The sequence below is a fragment of the Gallinula chloropus genome (genome assembly GCF_964237585.1).
Source record: "Gallinula chloropus genome assembly, chromosome: 17".
Lineage (NCBI taxonomy): Eukaryota > Metazoa > Chordata > Aves > Gruiformes > Rallidae > Gallinula > Gallinula chloropus.
This window is the reverse complement of record NC_140102.1, coordinates 4,015,212-4,027,940: the sequence shown is the minus strand read 5'-3', so window position 1 is coordinate 4,027,940 and position 12,729 is coordinate 4,015,212. Positions and strand designations below refer to the sequence as shown.

At 40.8% G+C, this 12,729-nt stretch overlaps 1 protein-coding gene across 2 annotated transcripts in view; it reads left to right on the top strand.

Annotated features, from left to right (window-relative positions):
* AACS (acetoacetyl-CoA synthetase) overlaps positions 1–12,729 on the top strand; it is a 40,284-nt gene that overhangs the window by 18,733 nt on the left and 8,822 nt on the right. For both annotated transcript variants that reach the window (XM_084271976.1, XM_084271975.1), the window contains exons 6-11: positions 3,028–3,142; positions 3,674–3,755; positions 4,397–4,544; positions 8,739–8,819; positions 9,902–10,026; positions 12,614–12,678. In XM_084271976.1, coding sequence (XP_084128102.1) covers positions 3,028–3,142; positions 3,674–3,755; positions 4,397–4,544; positions 8,739–8,819; positions 9,902–10,026; positions 12,614–12,678 — 616 coding nt within the window. The remainder of the gene's footprint in view (positions 1–3,027; positions 3,143–3,673; positions 3,756–4,396; positions 4,545–8,738; positions 8,820–9,901; positions 10,027–12,613; positions 12,679–12,729) is intronic.

Here is a 12,729-nt window from a genome sequence, read left to right as displayed (position 1 = left end):
ATGAAAGCTTTTGGAGAATGTACTGAACCCAGAGGATATCAAAGTCTTCAGGCACTGTATCCCCTCCATCTGGGTGTTTCACCCCAGTCAGGAGCTGGTTAAAGAGACGGACCTCTCCTCCCCGCATTCGCGCTAGAGGGCAGCAGCATTCCACTTTCCCCCACTTCAGGGTGTATCATTGGGGAAAAAAAGGATTTAAAAAATCATTACAGCATGTAATGATCAATCTGTTCTACAAATATTTTCTGCTTGCTCAGAAAATGATAGCGTGGAGTATTTTCTTTGCAATGTGATTTGATCTTTCAACTGGGGAACGATTGTTCATTTTGCTTGTGTTACAGGGTGCTGGTATCATTTCTGTCCCTGTTGATGTGCTATTTTCAGTGCCCAGCTTGTAGTTTTTGTTATAGAGTTTCTTAATGAAATTTAGCCTGGGAGCAGTCCTGCCACCGATATTATTTATTCTCCTTTGGCTTGGCAGCATGTGTTGGCATGAGTTCAAATCCTAAAATCTTAAGGGAGATCAGCAGAGGTCCTCAGGGATGTTGGCTTCCACCCTAAGGAAAAGATACTCCTTCTGTGCAGTTACATTAGTTCTGTTAACATAAATGAAGATTTTCTGTTTGTGTTTTGGGAAATAGCCTGGTGTTTTCAACATTTCAAATCCAATTGTGTATATATGTTTGTGAAGTGTAGAAATGTCACTCTCCAGAGCTGCCTACACATTGCAGGCTCTGAATGCCATCCATCCAGAGCCTTCACAAGCCTGCTGTCAGAGAACCAGTGAGCTCCCTCCCACACAGAATGCCACTCTTGGCAGCTTCCTCTTCATTTCTCCAGTCCCTGTTATTCATTTATGTATATTTAATAGGGAAGTGGTTCTTTGCAGCCTGTGCATGATAAATTATTGGCTGTGTAAATTTGCAAAGAGTTTTTGCTCTTAGAACTGGGGGAGAAACCTTTGGTGGGCCCTAGTGAAGACAGTGCAGCTTCATTCAGGGGGGCCTGCACTGCTTTTTGCTCTGGATTTGAGGCTCACAGGGTGGCATGAGCCATTTCTGGGATACCTGAGCCTTGCATGAAAGCGATCCCTTGCTGAGCAGCCTGGTTGGATTAACGTTCCATCTTCCATCTGTCTGTATCATACTGGGCTGTCCCGTGGGGTTTGATCCTGTCAGTGCTAATGAATCCAACTGGGTGTGTTAGCAGGATTACTAAGACCCTGAGAATTGTAGTCATCTCTCTTTGATTCATGCTTCTCTCCAGATTTGATTCTTCTATTAGTGTACCCTTAGTCATCTCATTGCTCTTCATTTTTAAGCATCAGGCAGCATGGGTATGGGGTGTGCATGTTCTGTGTATGCACACACAGACGTGTAAGCTGTGTCTAACTTGGCTGCTTGGCCCATTCTGAGAATGGTACCAAGAAGCAGGCACAATAATATACCTAAGAAAGCATGAAATTAGATTTTATACTCCCTTAGAGGGTAACTGATGTATTAATTAAATCTGTGTTTGAGTTTGTTAGCTAATGCATTAGGAGCTGCTTGAAAACCTCTTCTGCCACTGAAACGGATTCTGATGATTATCAATTAATTTAAAATTTAAAACAAGTTAGGTGTCAATGGTTGCTGTATTTTCTTGTGATGTGAGCAAGGAAAGAGATGCTGCTTTGGGTGGTAGGAGAGAAAGCTGTTCAGTGACATACTCAGCATAGACAGTTGCATATTTAGTCCTAGCCCTGTACCTTACCTGTGGTGTTCAGTGAGCTTTCCTGGAAACACAACATGGCAAAGTTTTCAGGACAGCACCTCTGGAGTCCTGCAGTAGTCTTTCTTGCAACCCTGACCAGCCCAGCTTGGAAAGGAGGAGTTGATAGAGATTAGTTGTTGTTGGTTTTGCATTTATCTTTTGCTTTGGTAACAATTTATCTTGTTTAAGCTGCAGAGAAGAATACAAAGCAGGAAGCAGAGAAGTATAAAGAATGCTGGGAAGAATAAGCACATGACTGAAGTCTGGTTTTTGCAGTGTGATTTAGGAGATTGTTGTTGAACAGTTAGCTGACAGTTTTACAGTACTGGGTAATTTTGTAGTTCTTAATGCTTCAAGTAATGTAGCTAAAGAGGGATGAAGGTTACTGTGTGCTGAGAGCTTTTACTAAAAAGATTTGCTTTTTGCTGTTGAATACAAAAAGATCCTTTTCTGGTAGGCTGCTGCATGCAGGGTCCCTGGGAAAAAATAAGTGCCAGAAGGGGTTTATCTCAAATGTGATAGTAGTTCCTGAAAACAGTGTAAGCTGGAGGAGATGCCTGAAAACTTGGCATTTAAATGTGTCCTGCCCCAGAGGTTTAAAAGAGCTGTGGTGGTTTTTGTTTGTAGTATGTATGTGTGTTCACTATCTAGTTGTTCCAGTAAAAAACAGTGGTACAGTTTCTTTATTAATAGCAACAGAACAAAGCTGCCAGTGTGAAGGGCCAGCTTGCCCTGTGATAAATACATCTTCCAGAAGACCAGTGTTTCTCAGATTCACCCCCAAGGAGACTACCCAAAGTACAGCTACATTGTTAAAGCAGCACTGGGGGCAGCATACAGCAGCGTGTAGAGCACTTGCCTGCAGATGCAGCCTCTGGGCCTTCACATAAATCAAGTGCCTGGCTCCTGCTCACATCAGTTAGGTGCTTATCCTCTTTAGATGAGTTTGTAAGTCTGACTCTCAAGGTGAACTTTTAACTGCTTAGATAGCTTTGTGAACTTGATCCTTCAGTGAACAACATTCTGTGGTGTGGTGATTTTTCTGTGTTATTGCTTGATATATTTGGGGTCATGAAACAGATTGTTTCAAACCTGTTGTACTTTGAAGATCTTGGGTGAGTGAAAGACAAACAGGCAGTGTTAACAATTCTCCTGCTGATGCCTGTCCTTAATCCTTCTTTGAACTGAAATTTGCACATAGCATCCAGTGAGTTCTCCTACTGTAGCAATTAATTTGATTTTTTAAAAACTCTCTTCTTTCCTGTTTGTCCCCAGGGTGTATTGGACAGATTTTCCCAAATCCAGCCTAAGCTCATCTTCTCTGTTGAAGCTGTTATATACAATGGCAAAGAACATAACCACTTGGAAAAGCTGCTTAGCGTGGTAAAAGGTATTTCATTACATACCACCCAGTCACAGTTACACTGTTCTGTGGCAACTCAGAGCTGGTGCTGCCAAAGGGACTTGACATTTTGTTGCTGTCCTTCCTCCTTTACAGTATCGCTGTGGCCACCTGGAATTTCAGAATGGATTTGAGTTAAAAGTAGCCAGTCTTTTGTGTAATTCTTACTAGTTTAGCTTAAATATATCATCATGAATTAGTCAACAGTGTAAGTGGTGGGGAGGGAAGGGAGTGATAATGCTGTGTTTTATTTAAGCCCAAGTGAAGTTCTGCTGAAGACAAATGAAGAGGTATTACAGCATTAAGGCTTGCAGATTCACACATGTATTTTTAAAAGGCTGGAAATATCAAAGAAATTGTGTCTTAGGAAACAATTCCATCTTTTGGGGTTCTTAATATTTAAAAGTGTATCCAGTACTCAGTACATCAGAATGTTCTGGTGCATTGCACTGTAGGATCCAATTGGGCAGAAAAGACCTTTGGTTTATGTAGCTGAATGTTTTTTCTTCTCTCCTTCAGGGCTTCCAGATATAAAAAAAGTGGTGGTGATTCCATATGTCTCCTCAAGAGAAACCATAGATATATCTAAGATTCCAAACAGGTAATGGGAGCTGTTGATCTGTGACTGCCCTAACTAGGGATGAGAAGGGTGCCGATAGCTGTTGAGACTCTGACCTCTTGAGCTTACAAAAGCTAGGATGTAGCCAGACTTCTGCTTTCAGTATGAAGCTGGACCCACAATTAACAAGTGCTATGTTGCTGAACATGTTTTGCTTCTACAAAGCCACTGTTGGTATTAATCATTCTCAAATGAAGGCAAAATTCAGTAGCCTATAGCAGGGAGAAGAAAGTTATTTTTCTAAATGAACAATTAATAATTCAAGTGACATCTTAAGAGAGAATTAATTTTGCTTCTTTACTGGTCTGGATTACATATGTTAGACAGCTTTTGGAAATGGCTGGGGTCTGGACTTTGGGTTGAGGGTCAGGTTGTTCCAGTCTGCTTTGAGTTTAAGGCTGGCAGCTGATTATATGTACAGATTTACCAGCTTGATTTCATTGTGTTGTGAAATGTATTTTTATTTCAAAACAAGGGAAGCAAAGCCAATTAGCAATTCAAACAATGAGTAGAAAGGCTAGGAATAAAAATAATGTATAGTTCATTGTAAAAGAGTTATTAGATACAGAGGCAATCTTCTATATGGGCTAATTTAAATGTTCCTTTATTCTGGTTTTATGCAGTGTCTTTTTAGAAGACTTCCTTGCTACTGGGCAAGGAGACCAGGCCCCCCAGCTGGAGTTTGAACAGCTTCCTTTCAGTCATCCTCTCTTCATCATGTATTCATCAGGCACAACAGGGGCACCAAAATGCATGGTTCATTCTGCAGGGGTAAGTCTTCCCTCCTGAAACTGCACTATCTCTGTCTTACCTGGGTTACCAATGGTGTTGTATCACAATGTACTCTAAGGAAGAATTGATTGCTGACAGTTTTTCAGTAACTTGGCAATGAAACTTCCTGTTTGTAAGTGTTTGAAAGCAGATACAGACTAATAAGGATATAAAATAATTTGGTTTAGAGATTGTCATGGATGCCTTTCAGAGATTTCAGCTGCTACCTGGGAGCAAGTGTCTGTCACAAAAGCAGAACTGGCCTGACTGGTTGTAGACAAAGGCAAAAACTTGAATTGGGTGCTTGGAAGTGATTTTTGGACACTGTCAAGTTGAGGTGCATAGGGAAACTGCAGTTTTTATTATCTAGATTTTTTTTATCTTAAACTTTACTCCCTACATCTAACAGTTCAGAGCATATCATCCTCATCAATCTCTGTCTTTTTTGAGAAAGAAGTCCAGAAGGTTAGCTATTTCTTTGGGTGTAGGTTTTGTTTGTATGGAAGCTTTGCTTTAGGCAGCATCTTGTTGTTATATTAAGGTATATACCCATTTACTGTTCCTCTTCTAAAAGTTGTTCTAGGCAACCTAGAAAAGCTGAGGAAATGATTCCAGCAGTCAGGCATAGTATTGAAACTTTACCTCTAGCATTATAGTCCTTAATAGAAACCAGGGCTTTTTCCCCTTAAGGCAGGCAGAATGTTTTATTTAGCACATTTATAAGAACTTGTATGAATTAACTGCACAGCTATTAGCCATAGTTCACTGTTTCTGCTGTTTGCTCTAAAAGTTGTATCCCATGAGACTGGCTGTAGGGTTGTCTAGGTAACCTGAGGGCAGGATCTCTTTCATGTTACACCCACAGTGTGTAGTTCTTGTCCCTTTGATGGCAAGGACCGAAGGACTTGCCCACAGACAAATCCCATGCTGCCTGTAAACACTCTGCTTTATATATTATCAATAAGATCATACCAGACAGAATGTGACATACAAAATGGTCCCCTTGGGACACGAGTCCTATCTTTGTGAAGAAGAAAGGTGGAGGTGTGTATTGAAGTCTGACAGCTGTTTTGAAGCTGTGCTGGCTTTAGGCTGGTTAAGTACTTGCAAAGATAGATTAGCACAAACAGCACAGGTGTTTTGTTCAGTGATGCATGATAAACAGTAGGGAGATGAAAAACACACCTAGATCAGACAACAGGACTTTTCTCTTGTAAAAGTTCTTTCTCTTCCTGTGTTATCTGTAGGCAGCTTAGCTTGCCCTTAATGTCATCCCTCTGCTCTCCTCCTGAATCAATTCATACAGCTAGCTTGGAGTTCAGTACAGGCTACCCAACCTTGCTGGGGAATAAAGGCTGTGATGGTTTGAACCTGTGTTATTTATGAGGATCCTGTGTTGCCCCTGAGCAGCTCTGTAGTTCCTGTATTTCAGGGCCAGTTTATTTCATAAGTTCTGGTGCTAACACCTCTGCCCTTAATAGCAAACAGTTGCATCAGAGGCTTCCTTGGCTTACATGCCTTGTCAGTTTGAACAGGGCCGACAATAAAACCCATGCAAAGAGATTCTGAGATGCCTTCTGCACACTTGATTGGGTTCCTCTGTTCTTGGCTTAATCTTGTTTCCACTGTAACTAATAGGAGGATTCTCATTGATTTCAACATAAGCAGAATTAGCCCACGGTCTCATTTTCCAGCCTCAGATTAACCAGAGTTTGGTTCTGATAGGCAAAAACATCGTGTCTTCCTGCACTTCAGTGAAGACATTTCCATCATTGCCTATTTGCAGTGTGCTCTGATGCTGTTTTGTACTGTACAGATCTTACAGATGCTAATAGGCAGCTTGCTTTAAATTCCCAACTCAGTTTATCTAACTCTGCAGTATGTTTCTTGGCTTTTCTCTGTACATACTCTTCTCTTGACATAGTGAAACAGCATATGTAAATAATGAAAGTGAAGCCAGGTCAAAGGAGATGATTTAGAAAGTAGTGCCTCAGAGGGAGTAAGACTTTTCTGGTCTTGGAAGTGAAGCTGTGTCATGTTGAACAATGGGGTGTGCCACAGGAGGACATTTTGAGGGTTATTGAAAAACACTTTTGAGCAATTACTATTCTGAAGTCCTACAAATGTTGGTTCTACTGCTTTCCCCATTCATACAGGCTCCTCTGTGGTTATTCTGTGTTCCCAACTATTGGAGGAGGGATTTTTTTAAATGACAAAATCCTGATCAGTTAATTTCTATCCATCATAAGGACTTGAAGACCTGGGCTTAAATAGCTGTGCTTCTACAGACTTCTTGTGTTGACTGTAGGCAGATTGCTCAGAGGATTTCTCCTGCTCAGACTCCAGATGCTGCCTTGAGAACAGGGCTGGTCTGAGACCAGGGCCAGCAGCCACAAGTAGCTGCACGCTCTCAGCTAGGTAACCTCTTAGCAGTGGTCCCTTCTGTACTCACAGTGTGCCTCAGAAGCAGCAGTGCCTACTGATTTTCTGACACTCCAGATGCTCAGCACTTTATCAGCCATATGTTGAGCCCAATGAAGACAAGCAGGCCACTAAGTTTGTATCAGCTGCCAGATCAGTGTCATGAGATGCTAAATGCTTAGGATTTATTTTGAGGGTCATACCAGTCCTATAAATAAGCAATTCCTATGAATAAGTCTGAGAGCATCTTGGGCTGCTAGCTCTTCAGAACAGCCTTCCACCACAATGCCTTTGTTTCCAGGATGAGTTACCAGATTTTGCAGGGGAATAGTTCATAGCCTCTACCTAAAGTCAGTGGTAAAAAACTTCCTTTTGGTTCCAAATCTGTGGAATAGCATCAGCTAAATGGAGGAAGAAAGCAAGTGTGTATTGGTGGGGTCACCACCCCTGGGGGTATTTGAAAGCCATGAAGATGTTGTGCTTGAGGACATGGTCTGGAGGTGGACTAGGCAGGGTTAGGCTGTGGTTGGACTCATCTTAAAGATCTCTTCCAACCTAAGTGATTCTATGATTCTAATTTAATTGAATTTGACTTTTAATTTGTGTGTCTTGTTCAGATTTTCCTGCAGAGACAATGCTCATGCTTTTATAAATAGAATCATTCTGTTAACACCTTTTGCAACCTTTACAGTCCTGTTAATTTTGAAACGCAGATAAGGGTAACTGTGGCTAGGTGGCAGCATTGTGACATCTTAGTGTATTCAGAGCGCAGCAGGTGAATTCAGACCTGGTTCCTCTGAGTAGCAAAGAGAAAATAAGATTTACTCCTTTATTTTTATTTAATGCTTTCTGCCTTTTCTCCCGAAGCGTGTGCCAGTTTTATGACTCTCCTTTTTCATTTCAAATGTTTATCTGTAATCTGTTTTCTTTCAGCATAAATCTTATTTCACGCTTATGAGGCTCTTAATAGTTCCACTATAACTCCTTGCATAAGTGCAAAAAACATCTTTATTTTAAAATCAACCACATCAGTTTGTCACTGCAGTCAAGGGACGTAGGGAAGAATTTGTAAAGTTATTTATCCTTGGAAGTTGTGCTTTAATGATAATGAGAAAAGTACTTCAGCAGCACTTCCAACAAAAGAGAAAAGGAAATAATATATTTAACTACATTATTAATACTGATGCTCTGAGCAGAGAGATTTTTCACACTGCTAGTCACCTCTGTTTACAAGAGGTGTGTGTAGTTAGGTGTTTTGTCTCCTGGATGTTAACAGAGAAGATAGTTTGGATAAATAGTGTTTATGTATAACAGCAGCTGTCATTTATAGCAGCTCCAGGTCCTTCATTCCTCCTGGTTGCCTGGATATAGTGAAAATGAAACTGAGGGGCTTATCTTGGAGAATCTGACTGGTAAAAGCATGCTGTTAAAATTATGGCCTGCATGGAGTACTCTGGCTGGGCAGAGTTGGAAGTGAAGCAAGTTATTCATTCCGTGGATTGCAAGTGATGTGCAGTGGGAATTGCTGAGGCCTAATGAGAGAGACTGAAAAGTTATGTGAGAAAATGGAGAATGCAATTGCTGCTGCACCAGGTAGCCAGGCCCAGGGATTTACTTCAGCACTGGTTAAAAGGAAACACTTGCCTGTAATCCCAGAGTGCATCCTGTGAAGGGTTGGCAACATTGGGTTTTTTGAAGTCTTAATGTGCTGTCAGAGTTTTGCTTTTCATTTATGTGAACTTAGATTTTTCTTTCCCTATGTTTTTTTTTCAGGGTACACTAATACAGCATCTGAAGGAGCACATTCTTCATGGCAACATGACAAGCAATGACATTATTATGTACTATACAACGGCAAGTGTGGCTTACGAAAGCTTTTTAAAAAAGCCATTTAAGATATTTTTCTTATAAAGATGGGAGAGCTTTTCCTACAGCTATAAGTACATGTTTTATGGCTTTTTAATTCTTGTTCTGTAAGGGATTGTCCTGCTTAACTGAGTTTAAAAAAATCAGATGAAATAATAAAATGCAATAGGGACCTTTCAGATGAAAGGTCAAATCCATGTTAAATGTTTCTGATCTAATTAGAGAGGGAAATGGATTGATTTTTAGTCTCTTAAGGTTATTGATCTAACTGCCTCATCAATATCACCTGCAGAAAAGGCTCCACCTTCCTGCATCATGCTTGCCCTTACTGAAGATGAGAATTTCTATAATGTCTGTTTTGATGGAGGAAAGCTGCACAACTCTTAAGTTTTGGAAAGGAAAGCGAATAAAACTGACCTGTGGGGTGGATTTTTCCCCCTAATGTTGTAGCAAAGAAAGTTAGTGATAGAAGACTTCAGTGTAACTATTTGGGAAGACTAATGTTTGTCCTTATGAGTTCCTTTCTGAACTTCAACAGTGCTAGTGAGTTAATGATTCTTCCATGGAGCTACTACTATAAATATAGAAATATACATTGTCTCAAAGTTTTGTCTCTTGACTGATGCTTTAAAAGCATGTGTATAGGGAGCTATGGAATCCCCAGCTCATTAGGCCTTTGTGAGGATGTTGGCTGAACATCCATCAGGAACATGTAGCTGATCCAGTTTTGGGACAGGTGAGATGATAAACAGCACCCCAGCCTTATTATTTTGCTTCCTAAATAATATGATTAGGCATAAACTCAGGTGTTGGCTTAGCAGTTTCTTAAAGCACAAAAACCTCTGGCAAGGAAATTGGAGAAGATGGCTCCTCTTGTGTAAGGCAGGGAGTGTGCCTTGGTCCAGGTGATTCTGCCAAAAGCTACACCTGCCAACTGTGTTGTAGTTACCTGTAAGTCCTCTGCCAACATGACAGCAGGCAGCTCTCCTGATGCTGTGACAAAGCTGCCAGAGAAGCAGACACCTGCTTTAGAAGATAGAAACTAATGTAGGTATCTTCTTTTCTTCCAGACTGGCTGGATGATGTGGAACTGGTTGGTGACTGCTCTTGCAACAGGAGCTTCAGTGGTCCTGTATGATGGATCTCCTCTAATTCCATCACCAAACGTGCTTTGGGACTTGACTGACAGACTAGGGTATGTAAACAACATCAAATGGCAGGAGAATGGTCTTTGCTGCTGTTGTGATGACCATGTACCATCAGCCCCATGAAAAGGTGTCATGTCCTTGGTCAGAAACTAGCATCTAGAGATAGTTTATCTTTTGGCTTAGCCTTGAGTGGAGCTACTCTTCAAAATTCTGTACTCAAACAATCTTTGAGAGGGAGCAGCAGAGACAAAGAGCTGATTGTTTCAAATTTGAGTCAAGCGTTTGGATTCCAGGCAAACAAAGAATTTTGGTTCAATAGTGGGTTTTTGAGAGCAGCCTTTTCAAAAGGCAGTAATTGGGAGCAATCTGAAGAGTAATTTCTCAGCACACTCAGAACTTAGAAAATAAGAATCTTTTATTTCAAGCAGCTCAACATAAGGCTCAATACAGCACTTGGACTTAAAGACATAAATTGACTGGAAAGGCTCAGCGGGGTTGCTTATATTTTCATATTTTGCTTTTTAATCTATAATGCCTAATTCTCCCTGTCAAGCTGTTTGTTAATTGTTTTACTCAGTCCTTTATCCCTGAAAATTCTCACAGTGCCCTCTCTCGAAGGCTTGAAAAATGGCAGGGATTGCATAAACAGCTCCAAAACCCTGTGGTGATGTTCAGCTTTCACCACTGGTTAAACTTAATGTTTCTTTTTCTAAATTTCTTTTTTGGATATAAGGAGTAGATCTGTATTGCATTACTGGTAAAATGTTGTTGTGTCACTTTTAATTGAGAATTAAAATGTATTAATTTGTGCTGGGAAGTGGATGCCAAAAGATTTACTTTTTGACTTTTGATAATTAATAATTTATACTCTGTCTTCTGTGACATATAATGTTTAAAGACTGATATTTTTTCCCTGGCTATTATAACTGGAGGTTAATGCCTAGTCAGAATGCCTCTAGTAAAAAAACCCCAACCACAAAAGCACAAACTTCAGACACTTCTCCAGCCCCCTCCCCCCCAATAACCCCAGTGGAACAACAGGCAAAAATTTAGAATTGAGAAATAACACAGCATATTTTTAACCATTGTTTCTACATGCCAAAAGTAAGTGAAGATAACTGAAATGTGTCTGCATGTCTCACTTTTGTAATCTGGTGCTAAAAGCGGTGGCCATCTGTGTGGTTCTTCATAATGCAGTCTGTTCCCAGCTCACTCATATGTTACATATTGAAGAAAGGCTTCAACATGTTAAGACTACCTTACTTCTCTGGAGATGCACCACACTTCCCTTCAGATAGCATATTCTTCTAGTGTCATCAAGGTATCTTGTGCTGAATGACAAGAACTACCTAAGTGGACATCAGTAGATCTGTTCAAGTCAACTCAGTCACCATCGACTGGTGGTATAGTGTTTGGAAGGAGATAATAGATGAGGCTCTACACGTGCTGTAGAGGAAGTGTCAAGGAGCTTAGAAAATAGAGCATTACATTTTCTAACTGTAAAACAAGGAATAATTTGAAGCATGGAAGTAAGATGTTACATAAGTGATGTTGATTCATGTAATTGAGGTGCGTGGTAGCTGGAGGAGTGGTACTTCTGTGGGCTGTCCTGGTGGTGTTCCTGTGTACCTGAGAAATGGCTCGATGCACTGAGGTGCTTGTTCAAATAGCCCATCCCTACTGAAAAGGTGGCAGCCTCTCTAACTGTCGTCCAGCTGAACAGCAAAGGAAGATGTCCTGTTTTGGTGGTGGGGACTTAGCCCTCTGTGTGTCCAAAACTGTCACAGCAAGAGCTGTTTGACCTTCCATTGTGCCTTTGGGGTAACAGGAAAGATTTAAGTTCCACTGATGTATGTATGGCCCATGTTCTGTGCACTTAGTCTGTCTCCCTTACCTGTAGTTGTCTGTGCATTTTCTTGAGGGAGTTCATTGCTGTAATATAAAACAGTAGGGAAGAGGATTTCCTCAAAGTTGGCAGAAACATTAACCTAACACTTCCATCAATAGAGCAGGGAAGGGGTACAGACTTCATTTCAAGTTTTAATTATGTTGTATCAGAGCTCTAAATACACTTTTCATGAGTGGAATTCAGATGGTCAGTCAGCAAGGCCAAACTTTACATTCATTTAGGCAATGCAACTCGCTGTCCTTGGTGGAAACTGAGCAGGTATGTGAGAACCACTGGCTGCTGTCTTCAGAATGGAGTGTTCTTTGGTAACCTGTGCAATGAAATGGCAAAATTTTTATGTTAGAATGCTAACAGGGCAGCAGTTCTGTCAAACAGCTTAGTGGCAATTACAGCCCATTAATGAAGTAAACGTTACAACACTTTCTGACTTTGGAGTGTTTCTGCAGCTATGAATTCTTGTGAATGTTTTCCATGAGGTGGGGAAGCTTTGCTTCATATTTAAAGATAGAATTAGAAGTTTCAAAGCTCTAGAAATGACATGTGATCTGACTAGTTTTGATTGCTCAAAAGGACGTGCCTTGCACTTAGCTCTAAGAAACAGCATTGCCTGACTGATCAATGCACAGTGTGTCTTACAGCCTCTGCTTACTGCAGTGGGAATTGCAGGTCTTCAGAATCTTAGCACAATTAAATACACAAAACATGTAAACTTTTTCCCCCTCTAGGATCACCATCCTTGGAACAGGTGCAAAGTGGCTGGCTGTGCTAGAAGAGAAAAACTTAAAACCATGTAAGCTTCAAACAGCTGTTGAATCCCTCCTGTCCTCCCTCCTGTCTCTTC